We start from the raw sequence: 27,512 nt of genomic DNA on the forward strand, positions 1-27,512 counted from the left end.
GGGCTCATTCTAACGGAAATGAAAAGTTCTAGTGCCCTTTTTAAGTGACCAAAAAAATTGGAGGGCACCTAGGCCCCCTCCCACGCTAATTATTTTCCCAAAGTCAACGGATCAAAATTCTGAGATAGCCATTTTATTCAGCGTAGTCGAAAAACCTTATAAGTATGTCTTTGGGGACGACTTACTCCCCCACAGTCCCCGTGGGAGGGGCAACAAGTTACAAACTTTGACCTGTGCTTACATATAGTATTGGCTATTGGGAAGTATACAGGCGTTTTCAGGAGGATTTTTTTGGTCGGGGGGAGGGGTTGAGAAGAGGGGGATATGCTGGGGGAAGTTTCCATCGAGAATTTGTCATGGGAGAAGAAAACTTCCATGAAGGGAGATCAGGATTTACTAGCATTATTTTAAAAAAAAATTAAAAAATAAATGTGAAAAAGCTTTTTCAGCTGGAAGTAAGGAACAGCAATAAAACTTAAAACAAACAGAAATTATTACCCATATAAGGGGCTCACCTCCTTATGATACCTAGCTCTTTACACTAAAGTATTTTTAGTAATTTCAACTATTTATTCTACGGCTTTTGTGATTCAGGGGTCATTCTTAATGAATTGGGATAAAATTTAAGCTTTAGTGTAAAGAGCGAGGTACTGACGATGGGGCGAATCCCCTCATATATGTAATAAAAACATGAGAATACAAAAGTTCTTTACGTAAGCTAATTTATAAGTTACGTAAATCTTTTACCAATAAAAAGATTCGTAAAAAATTAAAAGTTCTAGTTGCCTTTTTAATTAACCAAAAAATCGGAGGGCAACTAGGCTTCGGCCCCGCTCTTTTTTTCTCAAAATCATTCGATCAAAATTATGAGAAAGCCATTTAGCCCCCCCCCCCCAAAAAAAAATATGCAAATTTCGTTTTGATTATTCCTCTGCGGAGAGCCAAAATCAAAACATGCATTGATTCAAAAACGTTCAGAAATTAAATAAAAAAAACGAGTTTTTTTAACTGAAAGTAAGGAGCGACATTAAAACTTAAAACGCACAGAAATTACTTCGTATATGAAAGAGGCTGCTTCCTCATCAACGCCCCGCTCTTTACGCTAAAGTTTTTTACTGTTTTAAAAAGAAGAATTGAGAGAAAGAGTCAAACTTTAGCGTAAAGAGCGGGGCGTTGATGAGGAAGCAGCCTCTTTCATATACGAAGTAATTTCTGTGCGTTTTAAGTTTTAATGTCGCTCCTTACTTTCAGTTAAAAAAACTCGTTTTTTTTATTTAATCATACATAGAAGTGTATCAGCAATATCTCAGCAACGCCTCAGGTTATTAAACTAAAATTTTCAGGGCCACAAATACTACTACCACTTTTGCTACTGCTTCTACTACTACTACAATCAAACTAATCAAAATCACTCAAGTGCATCCAGGTTGTCAAAATGGTATAGAGGGTATATCTTAGAACTTGAAGAGAGCATAAAGCGGAAACTTTCATGGAAATTTCATGTTGCTATAAATCTAAATCAAAAGACACTATTTGTACACTGGTCGTCAAAAGAATATATAAGCAATATATCAAGAACTACTGACGGCCTTAAGTTGAGACTTTTGGGACTACTACTATTACTACTGCTACTGTTACTACAATTGAAATATATCAAAAGGGTTTAAGTGCATTTAGGTTATCAAAATGGCATATTTACAATGTCTTAGTAACAGAATACTGTATAAAGTTTTACTTTTCAAGGAAAGTTTGAGGGGGTGTAAAACTAAATCAAAAGGTACTATGTACATCCAGAATGTAGAAAGGGGGTAAGTGCAATATCCCGGAAACGACTACGAGTATTAGATTGAAACTTTTAAATCATATTTTTGGGGATACTGGATTCAATCAAAAGATACTAAGCCCATCCAAATTTGGCATGAGGGCATATTTATGATATCTTAGGAACCGATAAAGATATGAAGTTGAAATTTGAGGTTACGTTGAGGGGGAATTTAACTGAATATGGTAGTTAAAAGGGCCTACCTTTAATGCTTCTGGGATAAGCCAAGGACATTAAGTTGAAACTTTCTGGGATGTTGGGGCGTGAGTTGAAAAAAATCAAAACGCACTATGTGCATACATGTTGTCAAAAAGGACGTGTAAGCAATATCTCAGGAACGGATGAGCGTATTAAACTGAACGGTGCTACAACTATTATTTATAATTTTACTACTACTACTACAACTACCACTCAGGCTACTACTACCCAGGCTACTATTACTGCTGCTACTACTACTGCTACTGCTACTACTACTGAATTTCTTAGATTATTTACGACTGTGACAACTTTTAACTGCTTATGTTTGTGACTACTTACGACTGCGAATACTTATGACTGTGACTAATTGTGACTCAGAATACTTGCCACCAAGACTACAAAAAAGTGTGCTTGCAACTTTAACAACTCGGAATGCTTGTCACAGTGAATGCAACTACTTGTGATTGAGACTACTTGTGACTGCTACTGCAATTACTTTTAACTCTGACTGTGACAACATGCAACTGCGGCTATTTGTAAATACAACTCTGACTACTTGCAATGGCTACTACTACAGCTACTACTACCATTGCCACTACTACTGCTACTGTTACTAAAACTATTATTCCAAGTATCACTGCTAGTAGTACAGCTACTACCACTACTACAATTGCTACTACTACTGCTACTACTAATGCTGCAGTTGCTGCTACTACTATTGGAAAAAATCAAAAGAATTAAGCTGCATCGAGGGTGTCAAAATGGCACATCTGCGATATCTCAGGAATGAAATAGAGCATCAAGCTGAAATTTTCAGGCAAAGTTGGGGGAATGTAAAACTAAATCGAAGTAAACTATTTGCATCAATATTGTCAAAAGGGTGACTATACAATATTCCAGGAAAAGTAAGGGTAGTACTTTGGAACGTTTTTAGGATGTTAAATTAGGCTAAAACGCATTATGTCCATCCAATTTTGTATGTCTGCAATATATCAGGAGAAGCTAATGATGTAAGTTAAAATTTGTTAGAGTATGTTGACATGGAAATTTAACTACATCAAAACACACACTGCACTTTCATGGTTGCCAGAAGGGTTTATTTGCTATACCTAAGAAAAGTCTAAAGAAATTTTGGGGCATGTGGAGGGGGATAACTTATTAATCCGTGCATATACCCAAGGTTATCACGTGGTGGAGGTTCGAATTCCGTCAGCCCTATTGAACCCCAAACATCATGCAGATTTTCAACTCATATATTTGAGTTTTTCCCCTCACCCATCAATCCAAAGCAGTATAGCGCAACCATCATTAAAAATTGTTGCACAATTTTGTCCACGCTTTAAATAACAAGCCAAAATTTCTATTCTTATAGGGATTAAATAAATAACAATATTTTTCAACTGAAAGTAAGGAGCAGCACTAAACTTCAAAATGAACAGAAATTATTCCGTATATGAGGGAATCGTCCCATCTTCAATACCATGCTCTTTGCGCTTTATGGCACTTCTAAGAAAGCTTCTTAATCTAATTAAACGGCCCTTGCGTTTCAGGAGTCGTTTTCTCATTAATTGGGACAAGCAGTCAAACTTTCGCGTAAAAAGCAAGGTATTGAGGAGGGGGGGGAAGCCCTTTATGTGCGGAATAATATTTTTCTTATTTTACTTTGCATGCTGCCCTTTACTTTCCGTTGAAAAAAACTTATTTTTTATTTGATTTCTAATAGTTTTTTCAAGTAATCCCGGTAAATCCAGCACTATTCATGATATCCATGAAAAACTCCCTCCCCTCACAGGAAAATTCTCCGTAGAGTTCCTCCCACGTAAGATACACCTTCCAGGAAATTCTCTCTGGATAGGTCCATCCTCACTAAAAAATATTATACGCAAACAATGGATACATTTCATAGCTTAGAGTCCTTTTCCCAGGGCCCTAGGGGGTAATATTATTTCCAAATACATAGTTGTTTAACTTTTAAACTATTCTGAACAAAAAGACTATCTAAGACGATTTTGGAGAAAAGGGGGCGGGGGGGGGGTAGATATCCTTCAATTTTATTGGTCACTTAAATAGAGCGCAAGAAATTTTGCTTTCCTACTAAATGACCCCTCTCATGATCTTCTAGGACGTTGGGTCGATACAATCAACTCTGAGAAAAACATTAGAAAGAATACATGAACTCTGTTCAAGTATTCTCACAGTTCACAGATTACATCCGTAATCTGTCTTCTGGCAAAAAATACAAAATTCCACATTTTTGTATATAGGAGCTTGAAACCTCTTCGGTAAGGTTCTCTAATATGCTGAATTTGTGTTTGCAATTTTCATTAAGATCACGATGTTTTTTTGGTCCTTTCCCAATGTTTTCCCACTTTTCAAAAATCAGGCAAATTTTCTCGGGATCATAACTTATTATGGGTAAAATCAAACTTAATGAAGTTTATATATTTTGAATCGGCATCAAATTCAACACTTTTGATTCGTTGATTGTTGTCAAAAATCTGTTTCTTAGAGCTTCGATTATTATTGAGAAGCATCACTAGTTACTTCTAGCTCGTTACCACGAACTCTTTGAAAAACCGTAAAGATTTAAAAGCTTCTTTTCTCAGCCAATAAAAAAGACAAAGTCAATTAAAAGAGAACAAAAGTTACTTTTGAAAAACTTTTTTCATACAAATAATTTTTCGAAGAAAAGTAAAGAGCTAAATAAACTAAAGATAAGCAAAAACAAAGTAAAATCATTTCCCATTGTAGAACTACAATACATCACTGTGAATAAATAAACAAAACCGAGAACGAACAGAAATTATAATAGATAACAAAGTAAAATCAAAAAAAGCAAAATTTTCACAAGGGGGAGTAGGAGAAATACCCCCTGGGCCTTCTAAGGGCCAAAAAATAACTTACAATTTAATGAAAGCAATATTTATTTTGAGCTATGAATTCTTATGTTTGTAGAACTCCACAAATTTAACAAAACAGAATAACAGTTTTTGAAGCAGAACAACTTACATGCAGGCATATTAGAATCAATTATACGAGTTGCCATTTTCACAATAGCACTTGCCAGACCCTGGGATTTTCAAGGGTTAACCCTAATTAGAAATCAATTGGTTACTTGTACATATTGATACTTTAAGATTTTGTATCCCTGCTGAAAGAGTTCCCAATTTTGAAGTTTCCAATGGTGTATTAAGTTGGAAGTTTTGCAAACAACTGCAGTTTTATGATTTCCAGACATAATGTTACTATTATTAATCCTTTGAAAAATATTAGTAGTATGGCCTCTATCCGTTTAAGCAGACACCGATCCTATTACTTAAAGCACACAAATATCCCTTTACTTAAAGCACACACATATCCCAATGTGCTACTGGAGTTCCTAGTCCATCGTATCCGGCTAAAAACTTTTATGAGAGTCTTACAACAACAAAGAGGCATAAAAATCAATGAGATGACAACAAACGAGACAAATGAGTCTTCACATTTTCTAGGAACAATATATGTACATCTTCTCTTTGAAACTATTTAATTGGTAAAAGCGCAGCCCTACACATATGGTGTTATCAGAGTTTCCGGGCGATAAGGAAATTCTAAGAAATGCATGCCACATGTAATTTCACCCTAAAATAATCCCATCGATAGAAGTGCGCAGTACTCCCGTTGTGTAAGGTATCTCCGACAAATATTTTCATATAAAGGAATGATCGTCCAAGCTATTTTCATTAGATGAAGCGAGCTTAGTGTAACAGAATGTCTAATAAAAGGAATCTCAACAAGGACTCTAATATACAAGAGGTTTGTGATCTACACATTTCCGTTCTATGTTTAATGGATGGGGACAGTTTCTTATACAGTTCCGGCTTATCTAATGACATTTAGAGTCTCCTTTAGATAGCGAATTGTATTTATATCACCTATAGTTTTAAAATCACCCTCCCTTCAAGCTATTCTTGAGCCATTGAATTCAATCCGTAAAATAGCTTGGACCTGGACCTTCAGGGGGCGGTAGAGAGCAATATCAAAACTATAAAAGAGCTTTTGCTGAATTTTATGAAGTGATAATAAGTTGTTTTTTTTAAAAACACCTCTCCCTATTAGTTATTCTTAAACTTTGAATTAATTCCATGAAGTACATCTCTCCATAAAAATTAGTGAAAACACTTTTGAGTACAATAAACACTACTAGTTGAAAACTCCCAAGAGTCTTAGTCGCTGATTGAATATAAAAATATTAGTTAAAGCACTTTTGAGTACAGAAATATAATTATTATTAGAAATAATTATTACTAGAAAATATTAGTTATTCTTAAACTTGTGAATTAAGTCCATGAAGTACAATTGAACCCAGGCCATAACATGATTATTAGTCGAATATGGATTATGAGAACAACAGGGTGTATCTCTCCTTAAATTATTTTTTTGGTTGTTAACGAGAAATGGATATAGACTCTGTTGTAATGAACATGACAGGACTCCATATCCTTCGGAGGGAAGGGGAGATCAGATATTTAAGGGGCGGGGGGTTACTTTCTTTTAGAACAGAATTTTTTAACTTGAATTTTCTTATGCGGCAATCCGCATTGTACTGTATGATTGGACATCCACAGTAGATGGTTTATTAGATCTTTTGGTCAATATTGATTTTGCATTGGACAAATAAACGTTTACATCATTTAAAAAAAGTTAACATGGAATATTCGAAAAAAGTGTGTGCACATAATAAAGTCATTGCTGCGTTGAATGATGGATGAAAATTTGAAATAGAATTTTTTTTTTACTGCAATTGTATGATATATAAAAGACAATATCATGATTTAGCCAATCCTTATGAGTCTAATGAAATCAATTTAGAACATGTGGATATTAGAATACATGAATTGAATCCGGAAGAGATGAGGAGAAAAATATTAAATGAAATCAATTCAATCAGAGTGGAAAGGAACTCTATTTTAGATTGGTCAAGTAAGAAACTAGCAAAAGAAAAGGCGCCCTTGCCACCCCACGAAAGCTTAAAATCACAACGATGGTCTTGGAAAAGGAGGTATACTATTCTAGAAAAAAGTCACATAGAGCAAAATAAAAGATCAAGAAAACCAGTATCCCCCTACATGACTTTTCACTTTCCTTGAGAAATGAAAGAGAATATTCGTATAAAAGGAATTTGATATACAAGAATTCAGCCTCATTCTTGAAGAATACCCATATATCAATTTAAGCCGAATCTTGTCACTGATGGCACTTATAAGAATGTTATGCCTTTATATTTGTAATAAATACTTTTATCATATTAATTTGGTCTTTGATTTTCATTAGAGCTGGATTGAGGAATACCGAAATTAAACAGATGTTTTTTAATGGTTAGAGATATATGAACAGGATTTTTCAAAAATAATTATGGAACTTTAGAGTACAACAGACTCATGAAAGTGCTTTTGAGTACAACAAACTCAACTAGTCGATGAATTCGAGTGTTTTAATAGCTAACTGGTTATCAAAAATTTACTAAAAGCAATTTTGAGCACAAAAAAAACTAAGCTAGTTGTTAAATTCCTTATGCTTTATTACAACAAACTCAGCTGGTTGGTAAATTCCGAGTGCTTTAGTTACTGACTGAGTGAAAAAAAATTAATGAAAGCACTTTTGAGTATAACAAAATCAGTGTTTTAGTTAATGAATGAGTACCACATAAAATTAATGAAAACACTTTTGAGTACAATAAACACTACTAGTTTCTAACTCTCAAGTGTCTTAGTCACTGATTGAATATAAGAATATTAGTAAAAGCTTTTTTGAGTACAGAAAACTAAGCTAACTTATAAATTCCATGTCTTTTGCTAGCTGGCCAAGTATCAAACATTTAATAAAAGCACTTTTGAGGACAACAAACTCTGCTAACTGATGAATTCCGATTGTTATAGCAGCTGGCTGAGTACCACAAAGTTTAGTGAAAGCACTGATAATAATCTAAACTAGTTGGTAATTCCAAAGTTTCTTAGCCACTAACTGGAATAAAAATTCAATTAAAGCAGTTTTGAGTACGACAAAATCAGCTAGTTCCCTGACTTTTTCCTTAACAATACTCAGTTCTTTACCATTTTAATTATAAGGTGTAAACAATTGGTCAAAAGATCTCAGTCGGTTAAAATATCGTAATATAGTACTCAGCAAGCTTTTATTATAGTCAATCATATTATAGTTCACTTTCCAGTAATAATAGTCAATTTCTTCATGTTCTCATCAAAAGAGCCCATTCAAATGTAACACCACAAGATGATAATTTCAAGCCGATAAAATCAGTTTTATATACTCCAATCATTAATCCTTCTAATGTGCAAAAAATACTGATTTAAGACATACGATAAACTAGGTATTGTCATCAGCCACAGAGTACCACTGATACAGGCGAACAGAAATAAATCCCAGCAAAAATTATGTTCACCAATGATCACACAATGTTACCCGTCAAATTTCCCATACAGAACGTAATTTGAAATTTAATCTCTTCTTTAGATAAAACTCAGAACATTTTTTTTTTGTACTCAGCCAGCAACCAAAACATTCGAAATGTATCAACTACCTAAGTTTATTGTAGTCAAATGTCTTTTAGCTTACTTTTCTTACATCTCTGGCTTTTTTGTAAACACTGTGAACGCTCGATTTGCTAGCGTACCCTAAAATTAATGGAGACAAAAAAAGTAATGCAGGAAATATTTTTATTAAAATACTGGTATGTAGAATATCATCATAAAAAAATGAATGCTTTAAATTCATACCATAAAATACTTCATTATATTTTCTCTTGACATCTCATTTATTCAATTTTTTTAATCATACATGAGTTTTAACATGGATTCAACTAAAAGTAAATCACAAAAACCATAATATGAATTATTGGGCTCATTGGCTGCATCCTTTGGTAAACCATCGGTTATAGTTGTTGTGTTTGTAGATGCTTGGTTTTTCTATCAATTCCTCTTTATAGCCCCGTTTATATGTTGTCTGTCAATACCCTTTTTATTTTGCTTTCGATTTTGCTGTCTTACCACATTATTTTTACATACAATACAGTTCTTGCACATAGGCAAGATATACACTATGATATTGGTGCAGCTGTAGGTCTTTCTTTTCTCCTTAACTCTCATTTGAATTCTAATAGCAGAAACGTGGGAATAGGATCTGTCAACAGGTAGCGTGGTACCAAAATCATTAGCAAGGAAATGACCATCATCGTCAATTATTAGTTTCAGACTTGCATCATCTTTGAGCACAAACTTCACTGGAAATGCTACTGTCGCAAATCCAACCTCATAAGCGCAGAATCATTTCGATGCTCCAAAGAAATTTAATCTCTCATGGTGATGACAATGCACGCATACATTTCCTATAATATTCCAACAATTACTTGTTTTGTAGTTCAGATATTGGTCTTCGTCAGCATTCAATGCAACAATAACTTTATCATGTGCCCAAACTTTCTTCGAATGTTTCATCTTCACTTTTTTAAATGATAAACTGTTTATCCTTCCAGTGCATAATTAATATTATTTAAAGCATAGAATAAACCATCTACTGTCGACATCCAGCCATAGAGTACCATAGGGACAGCCGCATGAAAATCTCAAGTTCAAAAAAATTATGTTCTAAAAGAAAGTTACTCAACCCCGCCCCTTAAAAATTTGGCCCCTCCCTTTTCCTCCAAAGGATATAAAACCGTTATGATCATAACGATAATGTGTATAGTCAATTCTCATTCACAGCCAGAAAATATTTTAAGGGGAGATTTAACCTGCTGTACTGATAATAATATTCTGTTAATAATTATCTTAAGGTTTGGGTTAAAAAATAGTCTATGGACTGAATTCAAAAGTTTGAGAACAGATAGTACGGAGAAGTGTTTTTAAAACTCTAATGATTACATATAATGTACAAACACATAAAACTCAGTAAATGCTCTTTATTAGGTTTGAAATTTCTCTTTACCGTCCCTGAAGATTCAGGTTCAAAAAATCAACCTCTTGAATTCAATAACTCAAGAATAGCTAGTAGGGAGGAGGGATTTTGAAACTATAAAAGATATACATACAATTCGGTAACTAAAGGGGACTTTAAATGTCATTTCATAAACCGAAACTGCATAATAAACAGTCCCCATCCGCTAAATATAGAACGAAAATATACAGATCACAAATCTTATGTATATTGGAGTCTTTATTAAAATTCCTTTTATTATACATCGTGTTAGATTAAGCTCACTTCATCTAATAATAATATTTTGATCGATCATTTTTTTATATGAAATTATTTGTCTGGGATACCTTACAGCTTGTGTCAGTGGCATTGTTTCAGAGAGAAATAATAGGTGGCATGCGTTTCCAAGAGTTTTCTTATTGCCCGGAAGTTGTCATAACGCCATATGTTTATTTCCGTGCTTGTTTCAATTGAATGCTTTTACCGAGAAAATATACATATATTGTTCCCAGAAAAAGTTAAGACTCTCACAAAAATATTTAGCTCGATACGACTTGCAACTCCAATAGCACATTGGGACATGAATGTTCTTAAAATAATAGGATATTTTTTTGCTTAAAGTAATGAGATATGTGTGTGCTTAAAGTAATAGGATATGTGCGTGCTTAAATAAATAGAGGCAATACTAATAATATTTGTTCTAGAGGTCTTGTAATTAGTACCACCTTTGATTAATTGGACGGCTTTGAAATTTATTCTTGGTATCTGTCTTAAAGATCATTTACCATGTGGTTATTCAATATTATATTGTAGATGGATGTGCTATTTGGCATGTAATTTTTTGCAATAGTTACAAAAGAATTAAAATAAATTCAGAGAAAATCGGCTCATATCTTTGGGAATATGCTAATATCAATAATTTAATCGGTTTTTAAAGTGATTTCTATATTTTCAATGTTTTTCAGCAACGTGATCATTAGTTACGATTATTTAGTTAGCCAAGTATGAGCTAGATGAAAATTAAAAACAAATATTGTCCTAAAATGAATTTTTTAACCTAACTTTATTGCACATAAAAAATTTTCGTTTGATAATATTTTGTTACGGTTGTTGTTATTATATTTTCTGTGTTTTTTCTTTCACTGCGGCTTAAAAAAAAAACACACCAAAAAAGAACACAGATATGCAAGTTTTTCATTTTTCTTAGTCCTTACTTTCTAATTGTTTTTATTCCTGAAACTGGATTTTCTCTCGTTTATGAGAGATATCTTTCCTGTGAGAAAATAAATGGACGCAGAATTACGCAAAAGAAATCCTCTCCAGGGCTTTGGTAAGAAAATGGATTTGTCGCTTCAAAATTTGTTATCTCCAGAAAGACACATATGCATACAATTATAAATATGCGTAGTTGTTTGAAAAGTAAAAGTAGCATAGGGGAAATGTCGACAAATGTGTTCAACAAGCTCAATATCTCATAGTTAGGTTATCACAAACTACCAGATAAGGCGGTATACTTCATCCTTTTGCACATTCTGGAAGCAATTGTGGCCCAAAAACGTCCCATGAGAATGGCCGGGACGTAATTTAGTAAGTATGTTCAAAATCGTAGAGGTCTGAGAACAAAAGCTTCTTTCTGTCATTCTCTTTTGCACGTGTTTGTTTTACCTATTGAAAAAGTTTCAGAAGACATTACAGGGTACCCTAGAGTTGGGTATAAAAATTGCGCAAAACAAGAGACCCAGGAGAAATTCTAGGATTCTATCCAGGTAGGAACTGAACCTTCAAACTCAACATGCTTGAAACGCATTAAAGAGCTGTCATCTCCAAAAAAGAGTGTAATCTTGATAAAAGTAACAGATTCAAAGTCATAATGTTAGTGAACCTTAGACGGAGGTTTGAAGCTCCTACCTAAAATTGGGGTAAAATTTTCATTTTCGAACAGTTCATGGTCGCTAAATCAAAGTTAGGAGCAACTCTGCACAATTGTAGCCAAAACTCTAAGAAACAAATTTTGATAACGACTATTGCATCAAAAAAATTTTACTTTTGTGTTTATTTGAAAAAGTTTCAATTATGTTTAATGTTACCAATCCAAAGCTTACAGCCTGGGAAAATTTACATGAAACAGGGGTCACCCAACACCAAAAAAAGACACAACTTTAATGAAAACCACACCATTAGATTCTGTATATAGAAAGCCCAACTGTGGACTCTTCGGACTTCTATTCCTATAATCCGGAAAATAAAAAAGGTTTCCCCCAGAGTAAACATCAAAGATGTGTGTTTATTTGGCGTTTCACACGATCACCCCCCAGGGATGATCGTATAAAACCAAAGTTCCTCAATTAACTTAATGCTTGATTTCACTGAATTCATTCATTTAATTGAGCATCATATATATTTTAAAGCCCATGTCTATCTCTCCATGAACCTTCATGTAAATATAGAAAGAACATGGAGGAATTAGAAATTATTTTCCCATCTTCATTTAGGCTAAGCTTGAATAAGGATGGTGTGGGGTGATAACTCCCTTCTTGTCGCAGAAAAATGTTTATGACATTTATTTTAAAGCTTCATAAACTAAACTGATTTTTTTTTTCATAAGTAAACTGACTAACTAAAGTAATTTTATATTTCATAAAATTATACACAGTGATGTGTAAGTACTAGATGTATTATGAAGGCTGAACAATGTAGGCGGGGAGGAAGAGATGCCCCAGAGAGTGTATTATCATTGATGGAAATTTGTAATCGATAGAAAATTATTTCTAATCCCTCTCAATCCCCAGGAATATTTTTGGTCAACACCCTTATTATTGGTGCTAGTGGGGGGAGTAATATTAAACTTCAAATTGCGACTAACTTTTTCCATATAGCATAAAATGTAACATTCACATGCCTCCAGGATAAGAGGTGGAAAAGGGAGGGCGGAGCACCATGACCATTCAGGAAGTTTCTTGAGGGTTGGGAGAGCTACCAAGAGATTTAGCTTCAGCGATTTAAAATAGTAATATTTCTCTTTTCCTATTTATATACAATGTTTTAATGTATTTAAATATGTGTACATAACGTATTCAAGCATCAGAGAACCTTATTGTAAAGGTTGTAATGGCTTTAGCTGTGAAGAAGATCAAAAGACACCCGCAATCGCCATCCATATGAATAATACCCCTTTCTGTCCACCCGAAATTCTGCAGTAACAGCATCATTAGCTTAAGGACTTATTCAACAAAACTAGCATTCGTCAAAAGATTAACTGGACATTGAAAATTTTGTCTAAAATTTTAGTAATAGTCTAACATTTTTATTTTTGATCAGAAAAACTGAAAAGGTGGGGTGCTACAAATTAATTAGAATTATTGATGCGCACAATTTAAAGCCAGAAATTGAGGGGGAAGGGGCATGCGGTCAGTTCTGAACTTTATATCTTGGTTAGGCACTCTAATGATTTGAAAAACAAAAGAAAGTTCTTTCAGCTGAAGGTAAGGAGCAACATTAAAACCTAAAGAGAACATAAAAATATTCCGTATGTTACGAAGACTGTCCCCTCCTCCTCCCCGTTCATTTTTTGCTAAAGTTTGGCTTTGTGTACCATTCCAAAAAAACAAATGCTAATATACAAAAACCATTGTATTGGAATAAGAAGCTTTTTCAAACACTGAAAAAATAGACTATATCAATCCTATACTAGTATGAAAAAGAATACCTTTCGGGGCTAAGTCATACCCAAGTATTACAGTGACACACTTTGCATCATATAGGGGTTGAACTGGGTATGCAGATATATTTTTGCTTAAATCTTGCCAATACCCACCATGGATGTAGACACAAACTGGAGCATCTAGAATAAAATGAAAGCATGATAAAATTTTAAAATTTAAGCCTGAAGTTTCATACACTGGAACTTCTACTTCCCTTTTAAAGAGTCGGTTGGATGGCAGTCAGCCCCTGCCCTCCCCTCCATGTCGTTTTCAGGATCAGCCGCTTCTAATCCACCAAGACATTTGACAATAGTTTTGAGATAACCACTTTGTTGGGAAAAGTCAGAAGGTCCAATAAACGCACCTCCAGGGATGATACGACTACCAAACCCCTAAGGAAGGACCCAAAATAATTTAAATTGTTAATTGTTTACGCATAGATTTTAGATTCACAGATAATGTATAATAAAAAAAGGGCGTGTGTTTGATCTTGGGTGTTTGATAGGTTCAAAACCTTCAAGAATTGCTTTCTCAGCCAGTAAAATGACAAATTTTGTGAGGGGAGGAAGGTAAAAATATTTGGCTCTGAACAGTTTGAAAAATACAGTCAAGCTCTTAGGCCGAGAAGAAATTAATGTGCAAAATAAGCTGTTTGGGGCAAGGACCCCATAGGGTCAAATTAAGGAAGAAAAAATTGAAGTTGGCCTTAAAACTAAATCCTAAGCATTTGGGCTAAGGTAATAGAAAAATACAAATTTCTTTTCCTTTTGTATATATACAATATGAAAATGAAAATAATGTTCCTACGAACACTGGGCCTAATAAAGGACCAAAAAATAGCAAAAAAAAATTTGAACAACTAAAAACTTAAAACTGTACGCCTCTTCTGTAAGGGGATGCTGATATACTAAAACAACATTAGTTTTAGGAATAGTTCATCCACAAACGGGCCCCAAAAAGGGCCAATGGTTAGATAGAAGCTTGTATGCTTAAATTCTAAACCCATGAAGACTGCAATACTCAACTATTTTCTAATTAGCATAAAGCGTAAACCATTTGGTTTTTAAGTCGAGAAACCAATGCATTAGAAAAACAGAATTAAAATATTGGTTCCCCCGAAAAGGCTAAAACAGAACCAAAGACTCTTTTCTCCAAACGACTTTAGACCTACGCTCTTAAGTGGCTGGACCAAGTGACCCCTTGTGAACCAAAAACAATCGAAGTTGGGGGTACCGGCCAAATAAAATCAGGTCTAGAAAACATTTTTCAGTTGACTTCACATTTACACCTGCAATTTCTTGGGTCACAGATACCCAAAATTTAAAAAAAATTGAAAAATATGTCGGTTTGCCTGAAAGTGGAACGTCTTAAAAAGTGACTAATAGTCAAACAGTTCGTTGTAAAGAACTATAAAGATAATCAGGCTCACTAGTAACCAAAATAAAAAAAAAGAATTTTGATACCAACAGATATATCAAAAAACTGTAGTTTTATGCTGATTTCAAATATATGAGCTTCATTATGTTTAATCTGACCCATCAAAGGCTACGAGCTTGGGAAAATTCGCCTAATTTAAAAAAAAATTAGAAACACCATCTAAAAGTCATAAAACCTTAATGAAAATCGCACCATTAGATTCAGCATGTGAGAGAACCCTACTGTAGGTTTGAAGCAGATATCTGAAAGCACGTGGAATTTTGTATTTTTTGGCCTGAAAAACGATCAGGGGTGCGTGTTTCTGAAGTGTTTTTGTTGTAAATTTATTGGTTGAATAAATTGATTGAATTGATTGACTGTTAAATTAGAACAATAAGAAGCTTTTTTAAAAAGTATTGAAACACTTTAGCGTAAAGGGAGAGATGTTTTGGGGGAGTAATCCCCCTCATAAACGTAATAATTTCTTTTCGTTTTCAGTTTTAATGTTGTTCCTTACTTTCAGTTGAAAAAACTTGGCAATAACAGTCTCTAATAACTACATTTCATTAGATTAGATAATGCTGAGATTTTGCTAATGTCAAACTGTTATTGTCCCCTTTTATTGTAAGATCGGTTTGATCGGCTATTTCAGAAAGTCTAATATAGAAAATTTTCACCATATGGTTAAACACCTAAAAATTTTTCCATACAGCTAAGGACTGATAATGAAGCTCTCTGATTGGCTGGTCTTAGATAAATTCAATGGAAGGTCAGAGAAGTAAATTTCGGAGCCAGCTCTAGCTATCTTAAAATTTGAGTGAAGTTTGGTTATAAATGGGCCCGTTACTAGCTAAAACATTGGCCTTGGCTATACAATATTACAGAAAACCTTCATTGAGAGCACAACTGCATTGTAGTAGTGTGCTCATTGTAAGCGTTACAAAACCTAAACGTCAAAAACAAGAAGAACAATAGGGAATTCTTTTCGCATTCAGTGGAAATTCTAATTTTAATGAATATTTCGACCCTATGTCCAGGGGCCGTACTCAACAAGAACCTTGTTGAAACAGCATCGCCCATAAGTATTTGAGTGTCTTTTATGAAAGATTGCATCTTCAACTGGATATAAAACGCTTGTAAAGTAATAGCCAGACACTAAGTCCTTATTCTTTTCAAATAGTTCGTCGTAACGAACTATAAGTAAGGAGTGACCTGGCTGAATAGTAACCAAAACTTTAAAAAACAAAATTTTAATATAAATAGATTTATCAGAAGAAGTGAATTTCTTTGCTAATTTCAAATATATAAGTTTCATTAAGTTTAGATTTACCCATCAAAGGTTACGAGCCTGTGAAAATTTTGAAAAAAAGAGAAAACATCCCTTAAAAGTCATAAAATCTTAATGAAAATCACATCATCAGATTCAGCGTATCAGAAAATCCTTGTATAAAGCCTTCAAGCTCCTATCTGGTAAAATATGGAATTCTGTATTTTTTGCCAGAAGAAAAATCACTTACAAAAAATAAAGGCTTCAAACTCGTGTGTGCAAAAATGTGGAATTTCGTATTTTTCACCAGAAAAATTCACTGATGCGTTTTTATTTGTTTTTTCCCAAGGGTGATCGTATAAACCCAGTGGTCAGAGGATTTTGGGAAGGGGGTCATTCGAACGGAAATTAAAAGTTCTAATGCATTATTTTAAGTGACCAAAAAGATTGGAGGACAACTGGGCCCCCTTCCCAGGTCCATTTTTACTAAAAAAATTTTGATCAAAATTCTGAGATAGCCATTTTGTTCACTACAGTTGAAAACCAAATAATTATGTCTTTAGGTGTAAAATGAACCCTCACATTCCGTGGGGAGAGGTCTCTAAGTAATGAAATTATCCCATTGTTTACGTATAGTATTTTTTATTGGGCCATAGGCAGACACTTTTTTTTGGGGGGCGTGGGGTTGCACTTGGGGTGGATATTTATGGGGAGATTCTGCTGGGAAGGAAATTTCTGGGGGTGAATATTCCAGAGGATAGGTTACACTGGGGGATTTGACAGAATTACTATACGAAATTCTTTTTAAATGTCTTACATTTTCTTTGTCAAATTTTTCATTTGAAGATGATCTGGGGGAATTATCCACGGGCTTTTTCGACGTGTTCCATTTTTTGGGATTTCCATTTTCTGATTTCCACGGAAGGGGGCATTTCTGGAGAGATCGAGAAACCGATTTGAGATTAAAGTCTGATTCAAATGAAAAAATGCTAAGGAGAATTTTTCAGGCTGAATCGTCCGTAAGCAATTTTACAGGCAGGGGGATTCTCAGTAAGGATGGAACTCTCAGGAGACAATTTAACGGGGAGAGGGTGCACTTTATGTTGGATGAATTTTCGACGGGGGAGGTTTACAGGAGGAGGAGGGGTATATTTCATAGAGGATAAGTCAGATTTACCGGCATTATTTGAAAAACTAACGGAAATTATCCAATATATTAAGGGTTGCTTCCTCCTCAATACATTACTCTTTACTCTGAAGTTGGACTGTCTGCTAAAACTGAAACAGTGTAATTATAATAGGAAGCTATTTTTACAAAGTAACTTTAGCTTAAACAGCAACGTATTGAGAAGGGGACAACCCTTCATATACAGAATAGATCTGTCAAAATTAATATGCAAATTTTGTTTTAATTTTTCATGTACGGTGAGCCAAAGTTTAAACAGCATTAGTTGAAAAATGTTCAGAAATTAAATTGAAAAATCTAGTTTTTTACTGCAAGTAGTAGTATCCCCTCACTGCTTTCGACAAGACCCGTAGCCGCTACTCTTTTCGTCCTTAATGATTTCAGGTTAACAGCAATTCCCTCAAGACACAGGTCCTATTAAACTTCTTCGAGACGCACGTGCATGTTATGTCATAGGGGAGGGGGGTAACGCAATCTTGCGTGACTCCGCTTCAGTATTATTTCTGTATCAGAAAGATAAACATCTTGTTTTTTTCTTAACTGAGGATAAAATATTCCAAGAAGGCGTGTGTTCATGATAGCATTGTAGTAGCATTGAATGCTGAGAAAAAGAAATATTTTCATTATGAAACAAGTGCTAATGGTAACACTATTGGATAATATACGTGCGTTGTCTTGATGGTAAGGAGTAAAATTTCGTTAGAGTACCGAGAAAATTCAAGTATTATAGAGGTGGATATGCGAAAGCAGTATCTTCAGAGAAGTCAGTATTGAAAGAGAACGTAAACGTAAAACTTTTACTTGATGAAGAAAGTCAACTTCTTGCGAATGGTAAAACGTTAACCGTGGACAGATCTTATCACCATCCTCCTACTATTACCATTCAACGAAAGGTAAAAATAAGACAAATGTACCCCACAGCGTCATGCAACATATCTTGTATAGATGCCAAGACTGTTACCTATGTAAAAATAATGTGGTAATAGACAGAGAAATCGCAAACAAAATAAAATGGGCACTAGCAGATATTATCTGCAAGGAAAGTAAAAGTGAATTGGAGAAAATAATGTTACTAGCACCAATGATAGTTTACCCATGTAAACATCCATTAAACCATGAATTAATCAATAAAAAGGAGAAGTTTGTCACTAGCAAGATCTATTGTTTGTCTGTAATTTGTGGTGAGAGTGTCATGATTAAAAACGAATAAAGTGGACAGAGAGGAAATTATAGGAAATCTTGTTACTTTGGAAAAATGGGAACTGTAGATGATAATTTCCAAAGATTATCAAAGCAGAAAAGAATCTTCACTAAAAGAATGATTGACAACATAATGAAAAATGAGTCTCGATCTTTGGATTATTGTCTGAGACTTATGTGTCGTGACAACAAGGCATTTAACTGATTTTATAAACGTAATAATTGAAACAAAAAAAATAATATGGCATATCTGTTTGAAGATTACCCAGAATTTCAGTTACTCCTCCCATGTCTCTAGTGAACCAATAAGCAATCAGCATAAGTGACTAGAGATAGAAAAGAACATTCATTTTCCCAAGTCAGTTTTGTTTTGGAAGTGAGACAGTCAACATTGAAAAATCTTTTACAAATGTCCTTTATGTTTGCATACATTGGTCACCTGGTAGTCCTGTGAGAATTGTACTTTTGTTCATGACTATAATGAAAAGTTTAGATAATGCAAACTGTGTAAATTGCACAGAGGATATGCAGTACAGATTAAGACTGTAATTTCTGTCTTGAAGAGATTTGCGACTCTCATACTAGAGGGTCCTATGCTGCAAGTGCTACTATGATAAATGTGATCAATGAAAACAAAATTACCCTGGTATGATTACAAAAAAATCCTACATGAGATTTCATTTTATTTTAAGAGGCTGGTATCGTCGTGGTTTTAAATTGTTTTGGGAACAAGAACCTGGTCTACACTTCAATTGCTGGAATAATAAAAGAGTGTTTTTTACGTAACGCTATGAAGATACTGGCTACTATGATGATAAACCTACAGACGTTTGTTTGGCTGTTAAAGAAAGTGCTTCTTCATATGAGAATTTTTTATGTGACATTGCTTCAAATAACCAAATTTAAACACGTAAATTTTATATAGTGTGAATAAAAATAGTATTATTGACTTTACGAAAAGATTTAATAAAAATGAAGTTACATAATACTGTAGATGACGTGACCCTGACTTTTCATGCCAAGATTAATATACTTTGAATTCTGACAAGCTTTCACCACTTATCGTTTCTGGCGATTACCTATACGTAGGGGAAGAAATCTAAAGGACACGGAGTTTTTTGTACATACAAGTTTTATTAATAAACAAATTTACAAACATTTTTAAAGCACTTTACTTTTAGGGCACTAAAAATTATATTATACAGGTAGGAAATAATATTTTCAACTGGAAAGTCGTTCACTCGAGGATTGTCGCTATAAATGCTACGAAATTCAATGTAAATATAAATTCACTGTAAGTACATCCATGACATAAAAAAATAAAATATAATTGTGCTTAAAAACCACCGTTTTTGATTGATAAATCTTGTACAAGCATTTGATTTAGAATAATAGATCCTTCACTTTGCTCAAGAAAGTTTTTAATGTGAGGCACATAGAACGTATACGGTAGAAAAATAGGATCAACAAATTCAATACTCTACGCTGTTGGAAAGACGCATAGCCAATGCCCCGTCTTTAGAGTTGATGGGCTACTATTAACAATGATAAGGGTATTGTTAACACTTTAACTAAGGCCCAGGATATCTGGGGATATGCAATAGCATTTGTATTTTGACTATCCAAATTGAACACATTGTGTATTTGATTTGTGTCCATGGTGCAAGTCTAATAGAACACAGCCCTGAGGGGTAATTCTCCAATAGGTTTCAAATTGATTTAGTGAGTATAATAATTTATTTTCCCATCCAAGCATAAATCTTTAGTTGTCGCATCTTTAAGTGCATTGCTAGCGTCAGTGTCCGTTTTATATTCATATCCAATGGCCATACATCTCAAATGCTTATAGGAAATTGGAGTCATCAACATGAATTGTATATAACTTGAATAATTTGAAAGGTTATTGCTTGTTGTAACCAACGTTACATTTATGTAGACACTGATTTGTCTTAACAAATTTTGCAGTACACAGTTTACATAGAATACCCCTTCAGACGCACTTGTTTTTTCATTGTTAGATTTTTCGACAATCACATGTAAATCTATAAATGTGGAGGTCAAATCTATGAAATAAAAATCACTGGAATAAATTTGAAAATATAAGTTTTCAGAGATCGACTGTCCCGGATAGAATTGTTCATAGTAGCCACGTTTAAAAAGATTTAGAGATGAGTTAAGGATGATATCCTTGATGTTGTAGAAATGCCATTTCTAGGAAAAGAAATCCTTCTTTGATCAAACAATTTTTACTTTTGGTTTCTCCTTTGACAAGAACAATGATTTTCGCTTCTGGCCTGACTTAACACTGATGAGTGTTAAGGCATTTCTTGCCCTTTGTAATTTTTTCCATTTTGTTAAGACGATAGTCAATCGCCGAGGGATCATGCGCTGGACCTGAGACTTTGCCAAACATTATCTTTAAAAAAACCCAGAGGCCCAATAATGTAATGTAGAAGACGCAAAATCCGTGGCAACTGGTGCAATAGATTTTTTGCCAGGGTTAATGCAGAGTAAAACAACTTAGCAAAACAATTGCCGAAACCGTAACAGGACTTTGATGAAAGACCTCTGTAATGTTCCATTCCATAATCCAACTGTCGCGGTCTAGGAGTAGCAACATAGCAATTAATATCAGCACAGACAAATTTCATTTTTTTTTATTAGCCATTACGTTAATGAATGGGTCAAAACTGACATTTAATTACGGCCAAATCTTTTGTTATTGCTTGAGGGACGCCCAATCTACTTCTTAAGTGTTGACATGAATGCATTGAAGATGCTTTATATTGTAGTGGTGAATGTATTTGCGACTAGTTTTTTGTTCTAAAAAACGTAGAAGGGGGACATTGGTACTACCAACTCTCGATGTTTCAAAAAGGGTGCATAAAGAAAAACCCAATTGTCCGATGAAAAGCCAGGTGCATAGTCTAAATAGGTAACATGATCCTTGCCACTCTAATTTGTTGTTTTAATTATAAGATCTTTTAAACCGAGAACCTCACGTAAATCCTCATTGAGGAAAATTCTCAAATGGATTGTTAATATAGATTCTCCTCAGTTCTGTTGAATATTTGAATGTAAAACCACACTTTTTTGACTCGCAATTTTTTTGTTGATTATTCGACACTGCTCTTGCATATTGTTGTAGCTCACAGAGTATGGTCGCATAGGGGTAATCACCAGAGTCAAAATTTGCCACCAAACTCACGTCAGAGAAGTCAAAGAGTCTTAATTTAATCTCATCTGTACGACTTTTCTAAGGATATCATATGTATTTTTAAGAATAAAATCAACAAAGGTAACTTCATACCTTCCCTCAAATGTGATGGGTGGAGAGAATTTTTTCCAAAAATCGCTTGTCTAATTCAAACTGTCATAGAGAAGGTCAGAGACATAAGATATGAATGTCACATAAAAATCATTAGACATTGTGATCGTATTTAGCGGTAATCTAAGAATCAAAATCAGAGATGTATCCTAGCCAGAGAAAAAACAATTGTCTCTTTCCCTTGAGAGTTCGACTCTTTATTATCTTTTCAATTTAATTTATACGATCATTTTTAATATTTTTGTAATTCATAATCATAGAAACTACCAAGAATCCCTTCATCTTTCATATCAGTTCGATTGATTGGAACTGTACCACCGACATTAAATTTTTCTTCGCAACCTTTTCATTGAAATATTGTTTAAGAAAAATGTCAAGTGTATTGTTACTGTCATGAACTTCAGGAAGGCTAACGTTGGACAAGGATCGATAAAAGCAGCAGTATTTTTCAATGTACAATATCTTGAAGTTAGAAGTCGAATGGTTCTTATCAACTGTTCAGCCTATGCCACCTTCATAGGGCTAAGACTATGATAGAGTAGCGTTTTATATTTCAATAAAACCTTTTTTTACATCTGGATTAACTAATTCACTCTACTGATCTGCTTGATTTTCTCTATAAGAATCTTGTTCAAAGATATATTCAAGGGTTGTAGCAAATTCAGAACTTCTCTATGAACGCAATGGAAAGACATGCGTAGCGACTAAAAGCACTGATTGCAAGCAAACTATACTTGAACGGTCGATTATGAAGCCTTTGAATCTCATTTAGAGTCAAAAGATCTGCTTGTAATATATTCAAGGGGAAAAAGGCTTTAGTTTTTCCATAATGATTACCGCGAATTCAATGATTTCGACAGAGAGTGTAGCTGGGATCATTTTGTAAATACTCTTTTGCCAGCTTATTTCAACTACAGAAACTTTGGAAAGTGTGGTGGGGGAGCTTAAACTCCCCGCCTCACTAAAATCCTCAAATTCTCGTTTCAAAACTTGAGCCATTTTGTACGTAAACGTGGTTTTAGGTGTCCGCTATCCTTTAATATACTAAAAGTGGGGGAATGACGCGTTCGTTTAATACCCTTTAAATCGTCACGCCCACTTGGCATACAAAAACCATATATCTTTTGATATTTCTCAAAATTCCCTAAATCATTTTAAAACGATTTAACGATTTAAAATCGTTATTCCCAATAAGATATTTTAGAAAACCTGATGACTAAAATTATATACAAATGACTATCGAATGACTCAAGTTGTTAACGAATTGCAATCAAATCTTATACAAAATCAATTAAATCGTAACTCTCGCCATGGTTTCAGACTTCATTCATTTGGTCTTCAATTCGCACATCCTCAGTTTCAGTGAGATAAGTTAAGAGTCTTTAATTTGTTCACGATACGAATGAGCCATTAAATCTACAACACTTCATGTAACTTTTCGATAAATCTTCTCCTTGTTTTGCCGTTTTCAAAGTTTAAGAAACTTTCACAAGTTGGAGCTTGATTAATGACATTTAATTTCTGTGGTCTTTCACGGTAGGGTTTGCACTTATCGAAACGTCGAGAGGCATTTTGAGGCAAAATTAATTTTTTCGTCGACAATTGTTTCATTGTTAATAAATTTATCAAGATTATCGTCAAAGTTCTCTTTTGGTGAAAGAGTGAGTTCAATTGGCGTACATTAATAGGTTTCAGCCAATTCTAGAGAATAGTGTTTACAGGTCCAGCGATTATCGGCAGTAACAATGAAAGGAAACTACCAACCGCTTGAACAAGCCGTTTTCTTTCAAAAGCGTTTCCCCTGTTTTTGAAAGCCGGGCACGTACACACGAACGATGTTGCTTTGTCTCTTGCCTAACACCTTCTGGCAGTTGAACATTGCCTTTGGTGAAATTTAAACAAAGCTCAGCTAGGAGATTAAAGAGTTCATTGTCAATACCGTGTTTGAGTGTAGGTTTCCTAAGCCATGGCTTTAAATTACATAGGACGGAAAATTAATGTCTATTTTCATGTAGCTTCTTCAGTGTCATGATGACGACTAATGATCTTTTTCACTATTTACAGGTAGATGTAAAATAATTTCATGATACCAATATATGTGACTACACTTAACTCTTCAGGCGTGTTTTGATTGATATCTAATAGAATGTAACATAAGGTTTATTAGAAGTTTGATTGTATGCCGAAAGTACAAATTTCGGTAGAACGGGGTATATTCGTTTGTTTGAAGTTATAAGAGAACTTGAATCATGAAAAACCCCATAGATGATATATTAAGTACAATTCAAAGCAAGTGTTCTCAAAAATTTGCTCTAATGAAAGAGATTATGGAGAACAAAAGTTACGGAAATTTGTTGATGATGAGACATGACTGCAAGTATTTGTAACATAACTTGAGACCATTCTTCAATGGATTCAGCTACAACATCAATAATCAACCACGAGTTGGGTTCAATAATATTAAGAACGTCTAGTCCTTGTATGAATTTTATATCTGGTGCAATGCTCTTAATTTTATGATAAAATTCTTGCCACGCATTATAGCAATAATAGATATTTTTTGGATTTTCTAAGAACATTTTATCACGATTTTGTATTATTTCGCTAAATGTGTTGTTTTGCAAGACATTGAAGGGCCACAGAGAGATGAATTGAATGGTGTTTTAAATTTATACATATTTATCCAAATTATACAAAATTATCCAATTTATACAAAATTATAAATTTATCCAAAGTCAAAATATAACTAACCGAAACTAAACTCAATTACTTGATTAAATAGTCAAAAATAGAATACATGAGTTCTTTAACATATTTAAAAAATGCACTACAAATAAAAAAATATAAAATAAGCGCTTGAATATATTTACAGACATAAAATACACTTTAGAAATGACCAGACGGAGGGCCGGACACGATAAGATTCCTCCCAAGGAGCGGGCGGCCAAAACGGAGGCCGGAAGATGCCACGGCGGCACGACTATGGTAGAACAACAGTATAATATTAAGCACTTTTTACTCTATTCAGCTTGAAAAGTAAATGTAAATGAATAAAATAAATAAAAACATGGAAAAATAGAAACATGTGAAAAAAAACACTAGAAAACACACATTGCTGAGCTGGAGACTGTTGGGATAGAAAAAAGGGAGCCCTCCTCCCGCACCCTATTGAACTTTCTCCAGACCGAGACGCCGTGTATACTCTACACATTCGTCTCGATCTTAAGTAAGATAGTGACCATGTGGTAGTACCTTCACACCACCTGCACATACACAAACTTTATCCAATATGGTCGACATGGAACTTTTCTCGTCTCGATCTGTATAGTTTTTAAATTTTAAAGACAGAATCGCCACGACTTTCACTTTTGAAACCAAATTGTCTTCTACACAGTTTCTATGAAGACACATTCCCTTAAATAGTGCAATGGCACTTCCTTGCCGACTTTTTTGATATCCTCATTTTGCGTTTGCACACAGTATACCTTCGGACCTGCAAGCACTCCTTGGGATATCATGTCGCCCCCCGTCTCAAATTTTAAAAATAACAATTTTAAAAATAAAAAAATTCACTAGCTACGGGTAAATTGATTCGTCCCAGATTATAGAATCCGTTCGCGAGCTAATTAATCACCATTTTCCAAATCGTCTAATAAATTATCAGTTTTAACTTTTAACAACAGTGAATCGTTGTCCCAATAATAAACTAGAACTTGTCCCTCCCCTGGCCATTGGAGCTTACATACATTGTAATAAAATACCGATAGGAGTCTTTTCGAAATTTCTAAAATGGCACTGCCACTGGCAATGTTTTTATTTAAAATACATTTTTTTTTCAATGTAAGGGGACTATATTGGAGTGACACATCCTTTTGGTTCGGTCACAACGTCACAACGTCTTCTATTGCGCACACTCTCGCACATTTTACCGAAGATCAAATTTAAAATTACCTTCAAGATCTCTTTTTTTACCTTCGTTTTTGCCTCCGATCGTTTACTGACAAAGGTGTCAATAACCGTCTTCATATATGGCTTTTGGCTGACTTGGGGGGCTCCATGAGTTTTTGTAACATAGAAACCGTTGACCAGCATCCACCACAAAAGAACGTGATGCACGTCAGTATTCTGTTTCTGATGAAGATCGGCAATAAGCTTTTGTTTTGAAGGTGTCCAGTGCAAACCACCACCCTCTACCAAAAACAAATTAAAGTGACCAAATAAGTCTTTAGCCACTGGTCAATTTATACACGGGAAAACAAAGTCCTTTGCCGAGGCATGAAGTTCCACTGGTATTTTACCATCAATTTCGAAAAACCCTCCTTGTGGTTCATTCTCCTCAACACAATCAATGTCTCGGGAATTTAGATCAGAGGGATTGTCCAGCCATTTATAATCCTCACACGGCAAAGAGAAGTGAGACATGCCGACGGATAAAGGGAATTCATATCCAAAAAAACCCTATACGACTTTTCACAGGTGCGTTGTCAAGTCGGATCGGTTTCCAGGATACAATCCCCGTGGAAAACATACCCTCTTCGCATGGATCTCTCTACAAATAAATGCTAATCCATGTCGGTGATCAGACCTATAGTTGCATCACTGATCTTAAGAATTAAATCAATCACCAGATAAGGAGTGGAAAAATACTGACCCAAATCCAACCCAAACGTCTCGTAAATTTTATCCGTGTTTTTACTGATAATATTCAAGAACGTCAATACATCACTTGCCAGGTACATTTTACGAAAACTCACCCTGTTTTAACACCCTCTCTTACCCCAACCTTTTTTTGCAAATCCATAATCGGCAGTGGTGCATTGACGACCATGAAGTAAATGCTTCGATGGGCGACAATTTTTCCTCATGTTGTCTCGAGATGGATAATACGGGTATGCCCTTATAAGTTAAAAAATCATATGTTTCATCATCTGGAAAAAAAACTGTTTGAGGAACTATTATTTGAGGAATTATATAGGGGGAAACTATTAAAATCACCGCTTTTCTGTTCTTGAATCAATTGGCTTAAAGCTTTGGGGAAAATACTATAAGAGTAAAAAACACGGATTTTATTCCAGTGTGTATTACGATTTTCAACTGTTGACCATTTAAATCGTAAAATCAGCAACTTTTTAGATGATATGGGTATGATATTATATGAAAAAGAACCAACTACTCATGAGCCATGAACAATTTCAAATTTATGCAAACGTGCCAGCACTGGAAATATAAATTTCAAATCATAGTTGGAATTGTACATGTAAATCGGTAGAAAGTTTTGCTGCCTAGCTTTTACACTGCAAGATTGATAAGCCACCTCTGAGAGTTACTCCCCCTGATAAAATAAGATTACTTAAACTGATTTACTGATTGTGATCGCAAACTTTCATATCCCCACAACCCAAAACAAATTTTCAAACAATCCGTGG

General features: G+C 34.4%; 1 protein-coding gene across 1 annotated transcript in view; it reads right to left on the reverse strand.

Annotated features, from left to right (window-relative positions):
* Positions 1–26,508, reverse strand: part of LOC136030836 (kynurenine formamidase-like) — a 53,052-nt gene extending 26,544 nt beyond the window's left edge. The window contains exons 1-2 of the mRNA XM_065709883.1: positions 26,334–26,508; positions 13,695–13,829 (exon numbers count right to left, since the gene is read on the reverse strand). Coding sequence (XP_065565955.1) covers positions 13,695–13,829; positions 26,334–26,508 — 310 coding nt within the window. The remainder of the gene's footprint in view (positions 1–13,694; positions 13,830–26,333) is intronic.
* Between the last annotated feature and the right edge of the window lie 1,004 nt (positions 26,509–27,512).

The sequence above is a fragment of the Artemia franciscana genome, chromosome 9 (assembly GCF_032884065.1).
Source record: "Artemia franciscana chromosome 9, ASM3288406v1, whole genome shotgun sequence".
Taxonomy (NCBI): Eukaryota; Metazoa; Arthropoda; class Branchiopoda; order Anostraca; family Artemiidae; genus Artemia; species Artemia franciscana.